The sequence below is a fragment of the Somniosus microcephalus genome, chromosome 5 (genome assembly GCF_052327205.1).
Source record: "Somniosus microcephalus isolate GS21.2 chromosome 5, FLI_Smic_1.0, whole genome shotgun sequence".
Lineage (NCBI taxonomy): Eukaryota > Metazoa > Chordata > Chondrichthyes > Squaliformes > Somniosidae > Somniosus > Somniosus microcephalus.
In genome coordinates this window covers 108089852-108113198 of record NC_140991.1, presented here as the reverse complement: position 1 = coordinate 108113198, position 23347 = coordinate 108089852, and the positions used below count along the sequence as shown (strand labels likewise).

General features: G+C 43.8%; 1 protein-coding gene across 1 annotated transcript in view; it reads right to left on the bottom strand.

The window, feature by feature from the left end:
- The window catches only part of LOC147117257 (contactin-associated protein-like 2), a 1950749-nt gene that overhangs the window by 619506 nt on the left and 1307896 nt on the right, over window positions 1–23347 (bottom strand). Inside the window, exon 14 of the mRNA XM_085988072.1 lies at window positions 22059–22186. Coding sequence (XP_085844198.1) covers window positions 22059–22186 — 128 coding nt within the window. The remainder of the gene's footprint in view (window positions 1–22058; window positions 22187–23347) is intronic.

Sequence of the window (23347 nt, the reverse complement as noted above, 5' to 3'; positions counted from 1 at the left end):
GCAATTGTGTGGGACTGGCTCAATGGACCACATGGTCTTTACCTGTCGTCATTGTTCATATGTTTGAACAATCAATGCGATACTAATTGATCCTTCTGTTCTCTTCTTACCCCTGATTTTTAAAGTTATATCTTTCCCTCTATTATCCTCCTCCAGTGTCTCACATTCCCTCTTTTACATACTCCCTAGTCTCTGCCAATGCTGCTCTGCAATTGGATATTTGGAGGTATGCAGTCATTGGCTGAGGTGAGATAAGTACCACAATTCCACTTGGTTACAGGAGTAAACATGAGGGAATTTTCACCTTCATTGCTTGGGGGATAATCTGGCAAAGCGGATTGCCCTTCTATTATAGAACTCGTCCAATTTTCAGTTTCAATGGGCGGGATCTACAAAGGGCAGGTGATGTGTACTGCTGGTTGGAGAAGACAAAAATCTACCCCACGTGTCCTGAAACTATTATTAATAACATTTGTGAGCAGTTTTAGTTTACTATCAGTCAATGAATGCTAGATTTGAAATATAGCCAATACATAATATATCAAATGATTTAACATATACATTATCTGTAGCTTTTTATGAGAAGAATATTAAAGCTGTGATATCAGACTCACCTCAGTACATGTTATAACATTGATTTCACAAAGCCCTGAATTTCCTCTCATCTATTTCTTAAGGCACTGACTCATGCTGTACCAAACTCTATCTGGTTCCTTGCCTAAGAAGACTTGCTTCATCTGTGAGCTACTCGGCAAGTTACTTGGCTTTGGGGCATCACATCTGAAATGGATCTCAATCCCAAAACTCTGCAGACTAACAGAGTTAAAAGAGCCAATAGGATCCTTCAGGCAATTACTCCAGGATCATGCCCACTGGGAACATCCACAGCTGACTTTGGAGGACTTCGAGGTCAGGGAGAGGTTTTCTAATCAGCTTGCCATGGTGGGTGCATGGATGCTTTTAAAATTAAAAGAAAATTGTCACCCTTTCTCTTTGGGTGGACCCCACTTCTGCCCACTGTCAGGAAGCTATGCCTGGTCTGACTAGAAGTACCTCTGTCAACCATATGCCAGATCCTGAGGGTCCATGAGGTGGGAAGTTCTGACCTAGGGGTCCCCGCCCCTCCTATTATGATGGCCATTTTGGGGCAGGCAGAAGCTCTGCTTCCAAAAGGACATTGCAGAATCCTCGACAAGCCTGGGCCTGGCCTAGTTTCTAGCCATTCCACCACTGCCAAAGTTTGAGTTTGAATATGCTGATATAAACACATGCGCATTTTCCACAGGTCACAGGATGGTGATCAGGAGCAGAAACCCAGAAACTCCCTCTCTAGTCCGACGCACTGTAGAACCCCTTCAGTACTACGTAATTGTGAAGCTCTGTAACTTAGCTGCTTACAGGTCTCTACCTGTGCCACTCTTGACCCAACAGGAGGTACATAAGAGTGGCATGGGCTAATTTGCCCTCTGATTTTTCTTTTGTGCCTCTTGTAAAATTCCTTCCCCCTCTACTTGCCACTTCCATTGGGCACCACTTTTTGATTTAAGACAAAGGGGGTAATTTTAACCTGACGTGCTCAGTGTAGAATCGGGCGGGATATAAAATGGGTGGTCAACCTGATAGCCTCAGTTTCCCACCGGGCGAGTCAGGTTAAAACTACCGCCAAAGTATGTTTAGGAACTGTAGGATGACCCTCCCAGCATTTCACTAGGTAGCACAGTACATCAGTCCAGTAAAGCAATGTACAGTACCTTTATCCAGGTCTATTAAGTTTAGTTTATTGTTGAAGTGCTCTGTTTCCTATCCTTGCCATGAGGTTTAAATAGATTTGTTTTTAGAAAATTCCTATGTTGGGCTTTCTGCCTGTGCAATTTTTAATATTTGAAATTCAAACAGCGAGGCAAGATGCACATCAGTATTCTTTTTATGCAGAAAGCATGTTTGAAATTCATAAAATATGAAATACATATGCTGCAGTCTAAAAATATTGATTATGTGTACAACAACATTTTTCCACGTGTATTTAAGTAGAGGGCAAAGCTATTATCTTTCATTAAGATAACTTTAATGCAAGGAATGTTATAATTACAGAGTGGGTGTCTTGTAAAGAGTAAGAAGCAATCACAAAATTCTTCTCCATAATAATTTAGAGCTTTGCAGAGACAGAAGCAATAGCCTTTACCAACACTGTGGGACACACAGTCACGCAAACCACTAAACAAGCACCTTCTGATGAACTTTCTGTCTGCTGCAAAGCCATATTTCTTTTACCTCACTATTCCCTCTCCTTTCATTTTATCTTGAACAGAAAGGTAATGTATTTTAATTTATCCTTCAGTTAAGAGGCTGGGATATCGCGGCTTGTATACAACATTCATCTTGCAACGCTTGCCATTTTAATTCTCCATCCCACTCCCTCTCTGACCTCTCTATCCTTGGCCTCCTACACTGGTCCAATGAAGCTCAACAGAAGCTCAAGAAACAGCAACTCATCTTTCGATTAGGCACTTTACAGCCCTCCAACTTCAACAATTTCAGATCATAACCACAGCTCCCATTTTTTCGGATAGCAGGTGCTGGTAATGATTCTGCTATTCAGTAAATCACTTCGGCCTTCCACCTGCCTCTGTGCTTGCTTAAAACCTGTTACATCTGTAACAGTTTCCAGTTCTGCCGAAAGGAAATATTGGGCTAGATTTTACCAACCTCGGCGGGTCCATGGCAGGTGACGTCGGTGGCAGGTCCCGACCTCGCTGCCAGCTCCAGCCCGCTGTTGAAAATGATTTTCCCCTGATTGGGCTTGTTAAGCCCTCCCAGCGCATTTCCCGGGCCAATTGAAGGAAGTGGGTCAGATGATGTCATTCGATGAGGCATCATCAGCCAGTTTCCTTAAAGTGACTATGCGCAAATTAATTTTGACATTTGTGCTGCCAGTGTTCTGCAGCATTGAGGTGCTGCAAACACTGACAAGCACTGGGTGCACGGCTGCACCCAGGCTCTCCCATGACTCCTTCCAAATGCTTATGGAGGGAGTCACAGCACGCAGGGAGGTTATCTTCCCTTCCAATGGGCAGAAGAGACCTCCCCAGGAGATCAATGCAGCCTGGTTGCACATTGCACAGGAGGACACAAGCAGGGATGTCGTAAGGAGGATCAGGCTGCAGTGGCGCAAACCTTTCAATGATCTCAGCAGATTACGAAACGTTACTGCAAATCCACACTCAACCTCATCCTGCTGTGCCACCCATCACATCCCCATCACTCTGCCTTCTATACCCTACTCCTGCACATCCTTACTCACACCAACTTACCTTGCACCTCCACCCATTCCTCTCTATCTACATTATCACTTCCCCATCTCACTAGCAACCCCTCACAGTCACCCTCATCCTAGTCCAATCATACCAACTAACAACACACAAGGGTAGCCACTTGTGTGTTTTAGCAAATGTTCATGTAAAGTTTCTGTTAATGTGGTGTCAAACATTGAAATCTTTATTTCAACACTGCGTTCTTGGACAGATTTGGAAGTGGCTTAGTGAGTTGCAGTGAATGGTGAGACATAACGGCACCCCTCGCAATGGTGATAAGTGTGAAATGAATGGCTTGGGCATTGTAGGGATGCTTTATGGTGTTGGTGTGGGGTGGTGCCAACCCGGCACATCATGTAGCAGCCAGGGTGTACAGCGTCAAGTGAAGTAAATCTGGCATGGTGAGGCCATCCCTGGGTCTCCCGGGCAGCACTGGTGTCAGGTGCTGATGCCCTCTGTCTTGTGCAGCATCAGTTGATTGCGGAGAAGGTTGGTGTTGTTGTTGGTGCTGCTGGTGTGCCTGGTGCTGCTGGTGTTGGGGCTGATCGTGGTGGGATTCTGAGGACCAAGGTGAGATAGTTGCAAGGGCACCAATGCTGATGTAATAGATGGCAGGTGAACTTGAGAATTCAGAAGTAATCTGTCAGTGGTGAGAAAGTTTGTTCCAATGAGGTGACACTGGATAGAGAATTTAATCCAAACACTTGCAACCTGCATAAAGCTCAATCTGTCTTCCAAATGCAGTAAGCAATAGCTTCTAAGCTGGGAAAGTGAACAGATGTGAGATGGGAGCTTTTATAACACATTTGCAGCTGTCAAGTAATGAGATGATTCCCTGACTCTCAAGTCATCCAAGAAGCAGGTCGAGGCAATAATGGCAGGGGGGGCTGTAGATTTCTCTGGAAGGATGAACTCGATGGGCTAAATCATCTCTCTCACCTGTATTTATCTTTGTGATCATATATTTGTGATGGCTCCCTGTTGGGGCAAGGTGGGAATTTGGTGCCAGAGGAGCATAAAGCAGCAAACAGCTTGTTGGCATTCTGCCATTCTGTTTGCATTGCGCTTAACTTAAATTTGATGCTAACGAAAGAATTTCATGCCACTGTCTGATCTAAATTAAATGGAGCAGCAACAATTAGACAAGTAGAAGACTTAAATGACAATTAAACTATTGACTTCAGCCTTGTAATAAAAGTTTCCTCAAAATGTTTTTTGCAATAATCCTGCTGAATTCTGGTAAACCAGAAAGAGGTCATGCTAAGAACCATGGGAAGTACAAGAAAGCACACTGTTAGGACAAAGGATCTTTGCCAGTTAGCACCTGGTTCAAATTAATGGCTGGTGCCAGGCACACTCAGGCTTGTCAAGGGTGACTGGAATGCCATAATTTGATAACAAGATAAGAATAACTGTGAGTGACCTAATCCTTATCTGGATTGAAGTACCACTGTCATTTAAAGACAGAAAAAATGAAAGAAGTTTTCACAACTGGTGATCAGACCTGGCTTTTATTAAGTAATTAAAATCGTGACATTGTAAGTTCATGACATGCGTCTGTCTAACATATTGACACCAAAAAAAGAGAATCCTTGCAATAAGTCATCACTCAGATTGCCGAAAGGATTGTGTAAAAAGAGGCTTACTTTTAGAAGCATAGGTATAAAATGTGTTATTAATGCAAAAGATCAGAGAACAGATTGGAGAGAGAGAAACTGAAGAGAGAAGTCAAAAAGAGATCAGAAAAATTGGAGGGTTTCAGGTGAATAGGTGGCCATTGATAAGGAGGTTATAGGAGTTGAGAGAGACTTTGGGGGTGAATTTCCACCACTGTTCTGCCAATGGAGAAAGATCTGCACTTGCCAGTGGTCAGGAGAACATCAGGGTTCCCTGGGTCAGCTCATTTGCAAAGCTATTGGATTGTCATAAATCTTGCGTAAAACAGGTGTAATCTGTGGTGTGCATGGAAATGAGAGTGCACCCTTTAAAAAGATAGTTCTGGTTGAACACTTCAGCAGAGAACTGAGGGATAACCAGGTAAGGAAGGAGTAGTGCTTGGCTCACTCAATAACTCTCAAGTAACTTCACTGCACATTTCATCAATGTTTTTCTCATATTTATCAAGAAAGTCTACAGCAGGAACTGCTGGAAATAAGCAGCCAAACAAGTCAGCAGGGCATGATGCCCAGGCACAGAATTTTACATACTTGGAACTCCAAGCTCTTCTGGAGGATGTAGAGCTAAGGAGACACAGGCTGCTGGATGCACAACCCTAACATCCCTTCCTTCGCTTTAACCCCCACAGCTCTTAACTCAGCACTCCCATGCCACTTGGAATTCACTCCTCAAATAATTTATTCATTTATTTATTAATTCACAGGATGTGGGCATTGCTGGCAAGGAGAGTGCAGAAAGAGGAATATGATGATGATGAAGAGGAGAAAAAATAGCAGACGCAACAACCCCACGTCAACTATGATGATGAGGAAGACGAGGAGCATCTTGTTGGAGATGAAGGTGGATTGACATGATTTCCTGCAGAGACCTCCTGCCCATATTCCTCTGCATCAACACACTCCAATTTGCCCCCAGCACCCGTTGCTCCTTCACTCCCAGGCACAAGCTCAGATACTTTAACCTGGGGGAAATTTGATATTTTTAGTGGAAATGTAACACCATGTGATTCACACAGCTCAAGGGAGCTGTAGGATACGTCACCTTTCCGGCAGTGGTTGAGGAACATCATACCTAAATGCACACTCTGATGTCAATATCAAAGGTTGTGCAGCAACTGACAGGGGTGACTCTAGGGTCTACAGCTTTCATTTATGGCAACATCAGGGAAGTGTTTTTCTTTGTTGCAGGCACCAATGGAGCGTTTAGCAGCTTAATTGAAATCTGCAGCATATCTCCACCTAAGAAGCGGCCAGGGACCAGATTGTGCATTTACCTCCACAGAAGTGCAGACTGTAGTTTTGGTAGCAATAGGGGAGGGAATAGACAGCACGTGTCCAAACCATGGCAACCACAATGCATGCTACTGTCTCTTACAGCTTTCAGGATCTGATAGATGCCATTAGGCCAGCCACCTTGCTGATCAGTGGGGACACACATCCAGGGCCCAGTGAAATAGCAATGGCTGGAGTCTACCTATCTGATATGGTTAGAACAGCAGCACCTGCCAGGCGTCGGGCATTTCTCGCTCAATGCACCATGCCAGAGGAACTTGGGGAGCTCCAGAGATACAGCCAGCAGCCCGTACTGCAGCCTGGCTGGTATTGCAGAGATCACCCATGGCTGCCTGAAATGTGTCTATGCCATAAAAGTTGAGTGCAGTGGTCAACTTTATAACCAGAGAGGGAGCAGTGCGGGCAGCTGAGCGTGGTTGCAGTCTCGTGCAATAGCTGAACCGTTGCCCTATCCTCTCTTCTGTAAGGTCTTCATATGACCTGTGCTACCTGTATATTCTATGGCGGGGGCACTATCTCATGGGCTGTGTCCTCCTTAATGCTGCCTGACTCTCCTTTGCTCCATCCTGTGCTTCTCTTCCTCCTGCTCCTCCTCTATGATAATGGCATGCAAGGGTATGTCCATAGGGAATGCTATACCTAAAGAATTACATAAAATCTATAGCACAGAAACAGGCCATTTGATCCAGCTAGTCTATGCTGGTGTTTATACTCCATAAAAGCCTCTGCCCACTCTAATTACCCTTTTCCACTCTGCACCCGTACACCTCTATTCCCTCTTCCCTCATGTACGCATCAAGCCTCCCCTTAAAAGCATCACTGTTCTCTGCTTCAGCCACTCCATGTGGCAGCAAGTTCCACATTCTCACCACTCTCTGTGTAAAGAAATGACTCCTAAATTCTATATTTGATCAGTTAGTGGCTATCATATATTTATGCCCCCTTGTTCTGGACTCACCTGCTCATGGAAAGCCCTATCTGTGGGTAGGGAGTGGGGAGTGGAGAAGAGGCTGAAAATCTGCCAGTGATCTGAGCCTGTCAGAAGCAGTGAGAAGCAGGGTCAGGTGCGTGTAGCCTGATTGGAAAAAAAAATCACTGCAAAACGCATTTCCCAGCTGCAGAAATCGTTAATGGAATTCACCAGGTTCAGCAACTCTTCACTTCTGGCTATCTCCACTGATCCTGGAAACCAACAGTTGTGCTTATAAATTTTAGTTACCCTGATTGCATTGCCAGTGTAAAAGCAGGAAACCTGGGAGCTCATTACCATCACCATACATTTAACTTATTATCATATACTTAAATCAGGACACACGGGACTCGGGATAGATTGTGGGAAGGGCCGAAAGCATAAGTCAATTTGGGGGAAGTGATTTAATGACAGAAAACTGGCAGCAACGGCTTCTGCCTGATTTTCCAGCGATAAAAATTTAATGGCCTCAACTATACACTGGAAATACACCAAAAATGGTGAGCAAATTTACCCCCTTTAAGTTTAAGAAATCTACGAGCCAGAGATAGGAAAATAATTTAGTGCATCAACTTGTGTGTAAGAGTTAAGCTTCTGAGAATAGCAGTGAGCTTGATTCTATTGAGAGTGAACAGATGTTGGAAGGAGGAAGAAATATGTTGTTGACAGATGGGGATTCATCACACCAACATCCCAGAGAAAAGCACCAGCATCCCAGAGACAAGCACCAGCATCCCAGAGGAAGGAGAGACAAGCTACTCTACTACACTGACTCAGAAGGATAAGGTGGGTAAGCTCTGAAATCACTGCTAATGTTGCAAGCTTACTAGCAATAAACTTAACTAGACTATTATAATATATAATGGCCTAGAAATTCAGTCGCGTTTGTGCCCACTTATTGGCTATAGAGTGGTTTGCGCCGGAAGTTTTTTAGCGCCCGAAATTCAGTTGGTCCCTAACATCGGCGTTAGCCGGTAGCGCTGCGCTGGCACCGATGACGTCATCAGTGTGCGCAGCGCCCCGGTTCCAATGCTATTCCGTCCCGATGGCCAAATTCAGTTGCGGCCGCCTCGCCCGTAGCGGCCGCAAACAGCGTTTGAAAAACGGTGCCTTGCAGCTCCGAGAGGCCGGCGCATAAAGGTGGAGGGGCGGCCGGCCGCTTTCCCGGCGGCCGCCTGGCCGCACCTCCCTCCCCAGACTCCTGCACCACCCCCCCGCGGCATTGGTGTCTGACTCCCGCGAGCCCGGCACTTCTCCGTGGTGCCGGGCTCATTTGCCGGGGGACTCCAGCGGCGATCTCATGGCTGCAGGCAGCTCCTCCTTAAGAGAAGGAGGAGGCCTGCAGTACCCCAGCCTGCCGCACCGCATCGGGTGCCGCAGCGGCAGCTGGACGCCTGAAACTGACTTTCATCGCCCCAAACGAGGCGGCCAAACCCTGCAATAGCGCCCGCCTCCGTCTTGGAGCGGCGCAACTGAATTTCAGGCGGGCGCTACGGGAATCCGGGCGAGCGCAAAATTTCGGGCACTAAAGACCTGGCGCGGCGATACCGAATTTTTAGCCCAATACACTTAAACTACCGTATAACCGCAAATACAATTCCATCAGTTAAGTACCTTGAGTACTTTTAATGCTTGCTGATAAAATGTTGCTAATTGTATTATCATAAGTGTATTAATGAAGAAATGTTTGTTCATGATTTCATGGTATAGCTTCCTTTTTGATGACTTTGGCAAGAACAAGTTAACTCATTCACTCAGTAGCTTACAGATATCCTAATCGTTATATGGTAGTGTAAATGTTAATATAATTTGGACTGGTTGATGTAAGACAGTTCAGGATTACCCAAATTTAGGTATCTCATACTTGCCTAGACGTGGACGGTTAATTCCCAAACAGTTCTTTGAGATAAGGAGTTACGGTAAGGGGCTAAGGATTCGTCTGATAGGCTTCAAATAATATTCCTTTCAAAGTTTATGAGTTTACTGATCCCAGTGTTCTTACATTGTGTAGGAACTCATGTCTCCTGCCACTACAGTAGGTAAACTTATTGTGAAACAAATACAAAAGCAAAATACTGCGGATGCTGGAAATTTGAAATAAAAACAGAAAATGCTGGAAATGCTCAGCAGGTCAGGCAACATCTGTGGAGAGAGAAACAGAGTTAACGTTTCAGGTCGATGACCCTTCGAAGGGTCATCGACCTGAAACGTTAACTCTATTTCTCTCTCCACAGATGCTGCCTGACCTGCTGAAACTTATTGTGAAGTTCAGTGCACTGGAGCTGTGCATCTGTACAAAACAGTAGGATGACATCATATATGGTGCTGAGCTTAATCTTCATGAATTGTTATAGGATATAGCTAGATAATGTATTTTGTTTCATTGAGTTTGTTTCTGAAGACGTGGTGGGGTGAAATTGTACTCGCTGGTAGCACAAAATGGGCAATAGCGAATGGGCAATGGCAAAGAAAATCGGGCAGGGTGTAAAATGGGCTGCCAATTCATTATTGCCCATTTTGTTCTACCTCCGAAGACCAGTTTCACCCCCATGTTTTCTTTAACAGAAATATAATTGTTTAAAACTACTTTTTATCATTTCATTATTACTGGTACTTCAGAGCAATGAGTAGGATAGAATTCCAGTCATCCTTCAGACCGATAGGTGTCTGAGGTTTTACAATAGTCTCCAAACTTCACAGACTAAAAATCAGAAGAGCAGAGCCAGTTACACGTTCACCATTCAATTAATAACTTTTGAAAACTCAGCCATTTTTAGTGTTACCATATTAAGAAACAATCCAAGATCAGAAGAAACTTTTTGTCTTTCAGTGTTTGACACACATAAACATATAATAACTTCTGACAGCACACAAGAGCTGTTTTGGTCTGGTAATTTGAATCCAAAAAAATCTCTGGCAGTGCAGGCTGGTTTAATTATTCCAAGACTGTTTGATCATGGCAGCATGTATTTGGAAGTTATTCCACAGCCACAGTTAGCACTCTGATACCTGACTTTTTGTGCCATCAAATGGCAAAGCAAATCCACACTGACAACATTAACATGCTTGATCTTGGAAAAGAGAGGTAATTTTGTGAATCACTACATTTGAAAGTACTGCTGGATGGTTACTACAATATTACATTTTTAGGCTGTCCATGAGGAAAACATAGCTCTGATAAATTTTGTAGTATGCCTGGTGACATTGGCCCAGATTTTCCTGTCAAAATAACAGTGAAGCTGATGGCGCTCGCTGTTATTTATGCACAAATGTTGCAGCAACTTCAGGTGAAGGGCAAATGCGTGGTTAAACACAGGAATCCAAAAGTTGCTGTCTGAGTTACGAACTAAACTCGCCAAAAGAAGGTTAAGTCTTGTCCATTACAGTTTAAGTACTCTTCAACAACGTGATAAGTGTTAATTGCTGCCAATCAACCTTTACAAGCATGGAGTCTCATTCCTTTAGGTTTTAGCTATTGTTGGAGATTTAATAAATGTCAAATTTAAAATTTAAAATATGTTTCTTTACTTTTCCTTTCTGTCGCTTTTTTCCTCTCTCTTAATCCAATCTTCTTTCCCTCTCTTTATTTATCTTTCAGTACCTGGTTTGACATTGAATTCCCCACTCTAATTTACAGTTCCTTCTTAGTTGTTGTGCTGTTTATTTCACAATCCTTCAATCTGATTGGTTAAGGGGATACGCAGTTGCTTTCCCTGTTTACTCGGGTCCCAGATGCCCGGTTTCCCTTGCTGCACCGTTATCAACTTGCACTTTCAGCTTGCCACTGGACTGAGGTCATGACGCTTCTTTGTGCACTTGGGCCAGGTCCTGGGGGGCGACACTGCAGGTAGTGAAGGCCTCGGTGATATGGTCCCACATCATTCTTTCTGTAGGGCCTCCTGGCCCCTGTTGGTAGAGGACCTCTCTTGCAGTGTTGACCCCCTGCAAAAAGCTGGTTTGCTGTGTACGAGACCCTGGGTGCCCCTTCCCTGGCTTGATGAGCCATTTCTTTTGGCGCTGAAGCATTTTTTGAGGTGCAGAAGGGAATTCAGCTTTAAGAGCTGTAGACTCCCATTTGGGAATTCTTTTTAATGTTAATTGTTTTTCAGAAGGCGGTTGAGCTGTAAGGGCTAAAAACTACATATTTTTACATCATTTTAATTTTTTTTCATTTCAGTGGGCATTGCCCCTTTAAGTGGACGACAATGCTTTCTGAAATTACAGCCTCAGAGGCTGTTCTAGCTGCAATGATGCTTCGGCCATGCTACATTGGGGCCTCCTGCTGGGACCAATGCCACCAGGACAGCATTGCACACTGAGTTAAGCATTGGGCTAATATTGATTTCTCGGTCCTGTCAGCGTCACCATTTTCAGCGGTCATTAACACCCAGCCGCGGTGGCACCGGCAGTTTTAGTGGCAGTCACGAATTTGTAGGCCATAGAATTTTTGAATGTTGTATTCTTTAACCACAGCTACCTGTTGCTTACAAATCAAACATATGTGCTTTCCATTCATTTCAGCAAAGAAATACAAAATTAAATTCATAATTCATGTGAATATTCTGGTAATTTACCTACTTGGTGCCGAATGTGTTCGGATTTACAAACTGCACAGTTTGGCTGGAATCGTTACCTGAGTGTCGGGGTGGGTGTGTGCGGGCCGCGTAGCAGGTCGCCATCCTGTAGATTTTAACAGCGCGTTCTGCACTATACGATTAACTCAATTACATCAATTGAAACAGTAGTGTGGGTTTCCTGGCCAATTAAATGGAGCGGGTCCACTGACATCACCGATGATTCATTTTCAGCTCAGATATTTAAAGGAGCCTTGCACGCATCCCAGTTGAAGGTTGTTGGAGGAGGCATAAAGGTGGTTGGGAGAGGTGGCAATTGTTATATATCGAAGACTTTTGTGTAGGTCCAAGCAGACATGGAGTCACAGTGACAGAAGGCTGTGCCCAGGTTCTCTGATGCCTCCCTGGAAGTCCTGGTCCAGGGAGTCAGAGCACGCAGGGAGGACCTGTTCCCTGGGGATGGGAGCAAAAGAGCCCATAGCTGGAGATCGCGGAGGAGGTCAGCAGCAGGGATGTAGTAAGGCGGTCCTGGATCCAGTGCCGGAAAAGATTGAATGATCTCATGTGGTCAGGAAAGGTGAGTGCAGTGCCACATTCAACTACATCCTGATGTGCGGGTCACCCCAACCCCATCACTCTGCCTTCCCAAGCCTACTCCTGCACGTCAATTCTCACACTGACCTACCTTGCAAGGTGCACCCATCTCTCACTCTCTATGCACCTACTCACATCCCCATCTGACTAACCACCACTGATGCTCACCCTCATCCTAATGCAATCATAGGAAGTAACACCACAGAAGGAGGCCATTTGGCAATGTCACACTACTCCCTCATAGTCACCCTCTACAGATGTAGCTCATCCATTCCTTACACTCATTCCATCACTCTCACTCAAAGTTCTCTCCTTTCCTTCCTTACAGGAGAAGAGAGCCCAGAATAACGGAGGGGCAGCGAACTGGAGGTGGCCCTCCAATTTACACCAACTTGACTCCAACAGAGGAGGAAGCATTGCAAATCACTGGAGTTGCAGAGCTGCTGGTGGTGGGAGGCAGAGAGAGGGGGACCTCACAACAGCCTGGTGACAGAATTAAATATCATACAGCCACATGGCATACAACAGTCACTCAGGGTGGCATGTCAGCAGCCAGTGAAATATCATCATGTGTATAATGGTAACACTGCACATTCGTATCATTACATTTCTAATTCATGTCTTTACTCTCATAACTTTAAATTTAATTCACATAAATTTAATTATTTGCACTACTTTCCCATCTTGTCCATTTTTGCCTGCTACCTGGGAAGTGGCTTTGTCAGAGGTGAGATGTTACTTAACCTTGAGCAATGGAAGTTTGGGTGTGAGGAATGGCTTGGTCATTGTAGGACTGCTTTGTGGTGTTGTTGGGGTGGGGGGCGGGAAGTTGGTACAGCATCTGGGAGGAATATAGGTGCACTTGTGCAAGTTAAATAAATCAGGCCATTGTGAGGCCATCCCGGGCAGCAATGTGCGCTGCACCTGGTGCCATCTCCACCTCAGGTTCCTCTTCGTCCTCGTGGTCCTCCTGTTCCTCCTCCTCCTCCTCCTCTGAAGAGGCTGTGCGCTCTGCGTCTTGCTCCTCCTGCAGCTCCAATCCTTGCTGCTGCACCATGTTGTGCAGCGCGCAGCATACAACGATGATTCTGGAGACCATGGCTGGTGCATACTGAAGGGCTCCTCCAGATCTGTCAAGACATCTGAAGCACATCTATGACACATCTGGTGGACATGTGGCTTTCATTATAGCGCTCCTTGGCTTCAACAACGGTGTCATCCAACATGCCTTCAGTGGATAGCCCTTGTCTCCAAGCAGCCAGCCAGTAAGTGTGTTTGGAGGTGCGAAGACCTGAGGGAGGGTGGACTGGCACAGCACGAAAGAGTCATGACAGTTGCCAGGGAATCTGATGCACACATGCATGATGATCTTTTTAAGGTTGCAGACAAGCGGCACATTGAGGGAGTGGAAGCCCTTGCAGTTCTTAAACACTCCTGGGTAATGTAGGGGTGCCTTGATGGCCACATGTGTCCAGTCAATGACGTCCTGCACCTGTGGGAAGCCAGCTAGAGCCACAAAGCTGAGCACCCACTGAGTAACACCGGCTTCATCAGTGGCAAAGTTCACATAATTGGCTGACCTGTGAAACATAGCATCGGTCACCTGGGTGATGCATCTGTGGGCGGCTGACTGCGAGATTTGCAAATGTCTGTTACAGGTCCCTGGAAGGAGCCTGAGATGAAGAAGTTGAGGGCAGTGATGACTTTGACAGCCGCTGGTAAGGCGTGTCCACTGGGTCCTCTGGGCAGCAGGTCTTGTTCCAGCAAGCTCCAAATGTCTGCGACGACCTGAGCTTCCTGTATCACTGCTGCTCAGTCATGTCCAGGAAGCTCATCCTCTGCCTGTATACCCTGTGTTGGGGATATCGCTGCCAGCATGGTGCAGCCCTGTGCTGATCCCCTCTCCTGTGGAGCATCAGGTCGGTGAGGAGAACGCTGCTGGTGTGGTTGCTGCTGTTGCTGGTGTGGCTGGTGTTGAATTCTGAGGTCCAAGGTGAGACAGTATAAGTGCAACCATGCTGATCTAATAGATGCCAAGTAAAGTGGAGATCAGAGGCACAATCCTCCAATGTACTGAGAGTGACTAGCAACGTGGTGAGAGTGGCTTCAGAGGTTGCAGAAATCACCTACAAACTCCTGAAAGCTAAATCTCTGCATAAAATGGTGTCAGCAAGAGCCTTTCCCTTAGGCCAGGAAGCAGGTGTAAGGTGGGAGTATTTATGTGTTTTTTTCCAGCTGCCACTTAATGAACTCGCACAATGGCCACTGAGCTTCTGCCTTCCCTTCATAGGTGAGCTTCCTGAGGTGCGTGAATCTCATGCACAACCAGTTAAAGTTCAAACCTGACTTTGAAAAGGCAGCTAAAGGTCTGTAAACAAGCAGTTAACAACCTCAATGAGGTCACCTGCCTCTCTTGAGCGGTTCCTTGGCGTGCCTCGAAACGCACCCCAGTGAAAGGCGGAAGTCGGTGGCTGTGCGAGCTTGGGGGCGGTCGGCGGTTAAAAGCGCTGAAATTGACAGTGCACGCGCAACAATGTGAAAATTCCAGCCTTTAAGAAGGGGAGTACAAAAGTTACAGCAAAGTTTATTACAACATAAGAGCATAAGAATTAGGAGCAAGAGTAGGCCATATGGCCCCTCAGCCTGCTCTGCCATTAAATAAGATCATGGCTGATGTTCGACCTCAACTCCACTTTTCTGCCCGATCCCCATATCCCTTGATTCCCCTAGAATCCAAAAATCGAACTATCTTAGCCATTGGATGTGCTCAATGACTCAGTATCCACAGCCCTTTGGGGCAGAGAATTCCAAAGATTCACAACCCTCTGAGTGAAGAAATTCCTCCTCATCTCAGTCTTAAATGGCCGACCCCTTATCCTGAGAATATGCCCCCTAGTTCTAGACTCTCCAGCCAGGGGAAACAACCTCTCAGCATCCACTCTGTCAAACCCCCTCAGAATCTTAAATGTTTCAATGGGATCACCTCTTATTCTTCTAAACTCCAGAGAGTACAGGCCCAATGTACTCAATTTCTCCTCATAGGACAACCCTCTCATCCCAGGAATCAATCTAGTGAACCTTCGTTGCACCGCCTCCAAGGCAAGTATAAGGAGACCAAAACTGTGCACAGTACTCTAGGTTTAGTCTCACCCTGTTATAGCAAGACTTCCTTACTCTTGTACTCCAACCCCCTTGCAATAAGTGCCAACATGCCATTTGCCTTCCTAATTACTCGCTGTACCTTCATGCTAATTCTCTGTGTTTCCTGTGCGAGGACACCTATATTTCTCTGAACACCAACATTTAATAGTTTCTCACCATTTAAAAGATATTCTGCTTTTCTATTCTTCCTACCAAATTGAATAACCTCACATTTCCCCACATTATACGCCATCTGCCACCTTATTGCCCACTCACTTAACCTGTCTATATCCCTTTGCAGGCTCTTTGTGTTCTCCTCACAGCTTATTTTCCCACCTAGCTTTGTATCATCAGCAAACTTGGATACATTACACTCGGTCTCTTCATCTAAGTCATTAATATAGATTTTAAATAGCTGAGGCCCAAGCACTGATTCTTGCGGCACCCCACTAGTTACAGTCTGCCAATTTGAAAATGACCCATTTAGCCCCACTCTCTGTTTTCTGTCCATTAACTAATCTTCTATCCATGCTAATATATTACCCCTAACCCTATAAGTTTGTATCTTTTATGTGGCACCTGGTCAAATACCTTTTGGAAATCCAAATATACTACATCCACTGGTTCCTCTTTACCTACCCTGTAGTTACATCCACAAAAAACTCTAATAGGTTTGTTAAACACGATTTCCCTTTCATAAAATGATTTTGACTCTGCCTAATCATATCATGATTTTTTAAGTGCCCTGTTACCACTTCCATAATAATGGATTCCAGCATTTTCCCGACAACTTATATCAGGCTAACTGGCCTGTAGTTCCCTGTTTTCTTTCTCCCTCCTTTCTTGAATAGCGGGGTTACATTTGCTACCTTCCAATCCACTGGGACCGTTCCAGAAGCTAGGGAATTCTGGATGGTCATAACCAATCCATCCATATTTCTGCAGCCACCTCTTTTAGAACCTGAGGATATAGAGGCACTGGAGAGGGTGCAACAAAGGTTTAGAAGGATGATACCAGAAATGTGAGGATATACCTATCAGGAAAGAATGAACAAACTGGGTCGCTTTTCTCTTGAAATTCAGGAGGAACTTCTTTATCCAGAGAGTGGTGAGGATGTGGAACTCGCTACCACAGGGAGTGGTTGAAGCGAATAGTATAGATGCATTTAAGAGGAGGCTAGATAAACATATGAGGGAGAAGGGAATAGAGGGTATGCTGATAGATTTAGATGAGGAAAGACGGGAGGAGGCTCAAGTGGAGCATAAACACCGGCAGGGACTGGTTGGCCCGAATGGCTTGTTTCTGTGCTGTATATTTTATGTAATCATATGTGATCATATGTGATGTAGACCATCCGGTTCAGGGGATTTGTCGGCTTTTAGTCCCATTAGTTTCTCAAGTACTTTTTCTCTACTGATCTTAATTACTGGCCCCCACCTGATCCCTCCCTCCCTCCTCTCTGCAGCCTAGTGCCACAGGCCTACCCGCCCGCAGCCAGCCACCTCTCCATGTGGCTGGCTGTGGGTGGGAATAAGACCTTTGAAATGTTAATCAGGCCCCGCTGTTAAATTCAGCAGGGCCTGTAGGAAACCCATTCTCCTGGGTTTCCTGACCGTTTCCTAACCTTTTGCTCCCAACCCGCTTCCTGATTAAAATTTAAGCCAATGTTTTGCTAAACACGTAAATGGTCCTCAATGAATTTTGTAATACAGTGGAATAAGGACTTTGGGATGGTTTGAAACGATTCAAACTTAATCCTTTTCACCCAGTGCAGTCCCATATGATACTTCCTAATCAAATAGCAGCTCATCAGTATTTATTTTCAAATGACTACTTTTGAAATTTAATTTATTTACAGTTTTCTTGACTCTCTGTCCACTACTCATATACGTCTTTGGCTGAAGATGACAGTTATTTATTTTGCCACTAAGTCCCACTTCTTACTCCAGAGCCTATTTTCTTCTCTCTTGCTACTCTCTCACTGACTCAGAATGTACTTTGAGTTTAGTGCTCAGTGTTCAGGAGCTCTCACCTTTTCCATTGTTGTACCATTGAAGAACTAGCCTTTTGCCTAACAACAGGACTAGGAAATAGCAATCTCTTATAATCAGCTGTGGCTCAGTTGGTAGCACTCTCACCTCTGAGTCAGAAGGTTGTGATTTCACAGTCCCACTCCAGAGAATTGAGCACAAAAATCTAGGCTGACACTCAGGTGCAGTAATGAGGGAGTGCTGAACTGTCGGAGGTGCTGTCTTTCGGATAGTGATGTCAAACCTAAACCGAGACCCTGTCTGCCCTCCCAGGTGGACATAAAAGATCCCACGGCACTATTTCAAAGCAGAGTAGAGGTTTTATCCCTGGTGTTCTGACCAATCAACATCATTAAAAAAAACAGATTACCTGGTCATTATCGCATTGCTGTTTGTGGGAGCTTGCTGTGCACAAATTGGCTGCCACGTTTCCTACATTACAACAGTGACTACACTTCAAAAAGTACTTAATTGGCTGTAAAATGCTTTGGGACGTCTTGAGGTCGTGATAGGTGCTATATAAATGCAAGTCTTTCTTTCTTATATTCCTTACTAAGTTTCGCCCGCACCTTCATACTCATGAACAGTGAGTTTCTTAAATCTACTTGCAATATTATTTGCAGCAGTAATGCAATCTATCTCCAGAACCGCTGGGCACCATTCCAATAGTATGGCATAGAACTGTCCCACAGGCACCACATCTCCAAAAAATATCCTATGATGTAATTCCTGACCTCCATCGTGTGCATTATTTGGACTTGAATTAACTTCAAAGTAGAACATGTATGGGCTTTCCTCCACCACATTTTCACAAATCTTTCTCTATCTTCTCCATAATCACTTCTTACATGTCTTCTCCTTTCTGTCATAGTCTCTAGCAACATATACTGAGTTCACAGGTCATACTTCTCCCGCAGCTGCCTTTCCCTTAAACTTAACTCCTGTGTCATATACAACTTTTACACCTCGTTAACTTGACCACACATAATCATAAAGCAATGAGTTGGTAATTTTAATTGGATTCATGAGTGGCATGCGAGTAACATACAACAGCTGGCAAGCATAATCTCTATTGATTCTATAGGCTTTTCCGGTACAAAAATGCCACTAGCGTGAAAGTGCTTATTTGTGGTATGTACTGTTATGGGGGGTAATGTTAACCTAGCCTGCTTGGCGAGAAGCTGACGGGGTCAGGTCGGCCACCCTTTTTACTCCCCGCCCGATTTTATTCTCCTTGACATTGCCAATTTCTCGCCCGGAGAGTTCGGTTAAAATTACCCCATAATATCATGACTTCAATAAACAGAAGACTTATTTGGCTTTAAACTTTGGTCTTGTACTACAATCCTTTGGCCTTTACCTAGGTTTCTCAGCAAAAACCTACTCATTAAGCAAAAATCAATGCCTGACTTTCCAACATGAATCATCCTCTATTATTACTTCTACTTTAAATTCAGTTCGGTTTAACTGATGGCCGATTAATTAAAAATGATAATAAATTATAAATAAGCATGCTAATTGAATGCACAATATATCTGGGTCATGGAGAAAGATCAAGAGAGTTTTCATAGATAATTGATCTTTCTCAACTTTGAAAACAAAACCATTAGCACAGATCCAGCGGAGCAGGGTGCACAGAAATATTTGCTCATGACTGGAAAAACTGCAAGATTAATTATCTCAGGTTTAATAGAACTGTTAATTGTCTCACACTGATAATATTAGTCTATTCAGGTTTTTATGCTTTCATAGTTAACCTAAGGTTGGGCTGAAGAATCCATTAGAAGTATCTTTTCCGGAATCTGCAAATCCATCATGCACAGAGTTCTGCAAGAAATCTCCTTAGCTATCCCTATCTCTTTCTCCATGCGGGATGTTGTACTAGAAAATCTAACAGGAGTGGATCTAGTAAGACATTAAGTGGTCAGTCTAGCATCCAGCCACGTATGCACGCGTGCATGTGAATATGTGCATGTGCGATTATGTAAGATCACAGATTATGAAGAATGATTTCAGTACATCTTATTTTCCTGGATCCATTTTATTAAAATATATCCTTTCTGTTAAATTTTATAGTGACTATATCAAGGCACAGCTTGAAGGAAACAATTCTTGCTTGATACGTGATCCAATTGTTAGCTTTCTGAAATGCCAATGGTGCTGACATTTCAGTGTTATACAAAGAGACAATCGCAACATATTGGCACACAGGAGAACAGCTCACAAGGGATGGTTCCTTCTGTGAGTGTTCTCCATGGAATTCATCAAATGAGAGGTTCAAATTCTGACATTCAAGTACCTATATTAGCATTTTCTGTACAGTTGAAATGCTGTTTGGTAGCATCACAGGCTCCAACAGGGTATCCAGACAATATGAACTGAGTGGTGACCTTTTAGGAGACTTATTGTGAGATGTTAACTATGGATCAAAAAAAGATCATTTTCTTTTTATTAACTGTAGGTGGGCTGTCATTTTCATTTCATTGGGATTAAATACCAGGGAAAACAACTGAGTTTTTAATCTGAATTAGTCCAAATTGGCCCAATTCGATTTTATCCAATCCAAATTACACATTATTTAACAAAATAGCACATTGGAACAATTTCATTTTTGTAATCCGTTTCATGTAAAATATCATATTTGCATTAATGGGGCTGATTCTGGTATTGCACAGTGGTTGGGTGGGTGGTGGGCCTGCTCCCCAGAGGAGTCAGCACGGGACTGGATTGATTTTGGTTCTGGGTCCTCATTACAATGTGATTGGCGAGCTACGAGTATGAAAGACCAATACATCACCAAGATCACCAATTTCCACTTCCTTCTCTACTTCATCTTTATCAAACCTCACCTCCAGGCTCTATTTATGAACATACGAAATTGACGGGCAGGAAAGAACCAGCTGGTCCATCAAGCCTGTCCCACACCAAGATGGCTGGATCATCATGACTAGACACTTCCTTACCCCTCTCAGCCATGTAAACTCCTGGGAGAGGCAAAATAATGTAATGATATCAGCAAATAGTGATGATATTTGTCTGTGTTTGATTACTTATGCCTTACAGCATATTTGTCTGTGTTTTTGATTACTTGTGCCTGACCAGCAGAGGTCATGTGAGAGACAAGCAGTCCAGAGGAGTTTTTACTTTCAGTTTCATTCTAGATGCATCACAGCATAGTGTGTTCTGTAAAAAGCTGTAGAAAGTCTTGAACAAGACTTTAGATTAAACAACATTCTCTTTCAGAAATGAGTCTTTATTGAACCCAAAAAGAAATCAAAACAAATAATAGAGGAAAAACCTACGGCCAATAAGGGAAAGAATACTCTGAAAAATTCCTCTCCAACCCCCTCAGGCGATTGAGACCCATCCAGGTGATCACATGGACCAAGTGTTGTCAACTTCCTAAGGTTCATCCTATACAAGCTCCAATTCATCCAGAATTCTGCTGCCCACATCCTATTCCATATTCATCCCCATTCACCTGTCAGCCCAGTCCGTGCCAATTTCCACTGGTTTCCTATCTCCTAATCCAAGGGGTGGGGCTTAAGGATGTCATGATGTTCCAGCCATTATGGTGTGGCACAGGTTATATAAATGCAAGTTGTTGTATTCATTTCAAAATACTCACCCTTAGCTCCAAATCCATCCGTGGTCTCTCTCCAACTCAGCTCTACAATTTCTTCTATCTCTATATCTTAGCTTGCACCCTCTGGTGTTCTGGGAAAGTGTGTGCCCCAGCTCCCCTCACCATCGATGGTAGAATCTTTAACCATCGTGGCCTTCCTCTTTGGAATTCTCTTCCAAAATCTTCAACTTCGCTTTAATTCTTCATATTGTCAAAAGCCTTCTCAAAGCATACCTTTTTGACCTCACCTTTGGTCACCTCCCTTAAATCTACTTCCATTTCCTCCTCAGTGTCTCAGTTTTCTCTCCCCCTGTAAAGTTCCTTTGGTACAATATAAATGTAATTTGCTACTGTTAATGATGCACACCATACATTTTAATTACCTGTCTCCAAACGTTACTGGCTACCAGATTGGAAATTTGTTAAATGAGGCTTAAAGCTCATCTGTCTAGGCTACAAACATTACTACATTTACAGTGAATCACAGACTTAGTATTCATATTAGATTATTAGCTTTTTCAGTTTTGCTGTGTAAGTTATGATCAAAGTTACATGTGAATTATGCTCATATGTGGAAATTTAAAATTGCTTGCCACAGATTACTACAAAGTATTCTTTAAAAAATGCTTGTGCAGCACTGTTTCATTATTTTTAAAGAATGGATTTCTTAGCTGAAAATGAAAAGTAAATTACTTCTCTGCTTCACTAGCAGTGTGGACATAATTTGATTTGGAATCATACCCTTGTTCCAAATGCCAATATGTTTATGCCAGTATGTTTCCCTCAGTCTGTGGAGAAAAGCTCAAATGGCAACTTGTGTAACATAGAATGAAAACTACTTACTGTCTCCTAGGCAACGTAGTGGACCAACTGCAAGCTTTGCTTCGGATCCCGAGCGGCTAGTGTCTCCAATTAATACCTGGCTTACTGGAAGATGATCTTTATAAGCGAGAAGTCCAGTATCCTTCCTCCTGAAAAAATGTTTCACGAAAAGAAAGATAAAGATGGATTATTATGTCTGTAAAAGTAGGCATGAACTGTTAGCAGTACTTATGTTTCATGTTTTTGGATATGAACACCGTAAAAGTGTCTTGGTAAAACATTTTCCATCAGCTTCCAAACACACAATGAAGTGGCAAAATTGTCTTGGAAGTGTTTCATTTGTATGTGAAATCATTCGGATGAAAATATTGGCCCAGAAATTCGGGTCTCCAGGGTGAGTACGCATGGGATACTCACCCGTAAGCCCAATGGAAGTGCCGGTTTTCTGCATGCACTGCGCATGCACGGGAAACCGCACTTCCGTTCCCCTGAACGAAGGGGTTAAGAGGTTGAACACGTGCGCGGGATAGGCTGCGCGTGCGCATCGAACTTAGGGTTTTTTTTTTTTTTACAGGTTTTCCCGAACTTACACATTTAAAAAGCAGGCAAAAGGCCTGCTTTTTACAAGATAAGTGGTGAATTAATTAAAATTAAAACATTTTTTCCACAGGTTTATTATTTTAAAATACTTTAAAGCAAGGTAAGTTTGTTTTTAGCCCTGTTAGAAAATAAAATTATTTTTTTCAAAAAATTAAATTAATGTTTAAAATAGTTATTTCGTGTAATTTATAGTTTATTTTAAAAATGTGATTTAAAAAAAAAATTATTTGAAGATTTAGTGATGTTTTGGGGCCGTAGTATTTCTAAGTTTTGACAGCTCTTCTTGTCAAACTTATGAATGGAGCATTCCCTGCTCCGATTGGCTCCCCATGGCCCACGTGATCCCAGGGGATGCATCGAACTAACTGCGCCCCTTGGATACACAAGCACTGCGCGCCGGCAGCTGGAGCAGGCCCAGGATCGGAATTCCACGCGGGCCTACAGCTCAACGGCCAGCGCGCAAGCTAAGTGCAGGTCGGGGTCTTACACCCGCGGGAAGCCCCCGACCTGAATTTCTGGGCCTATACATTATTTCTCCCACTAAAATTGTTTGCCAAAATATTTTTCCATGTCCTATTTATAAGTTGGCCAACTAACTCTTATTATTCAGTTGGAAACTCACACAACAGATTGCAGTATCCTGCCTCCCACCCAAGGATCACAATCTCCCTGGTTTGACCGTGTCAGCATTTCTCTAGCTTTTTTTCACT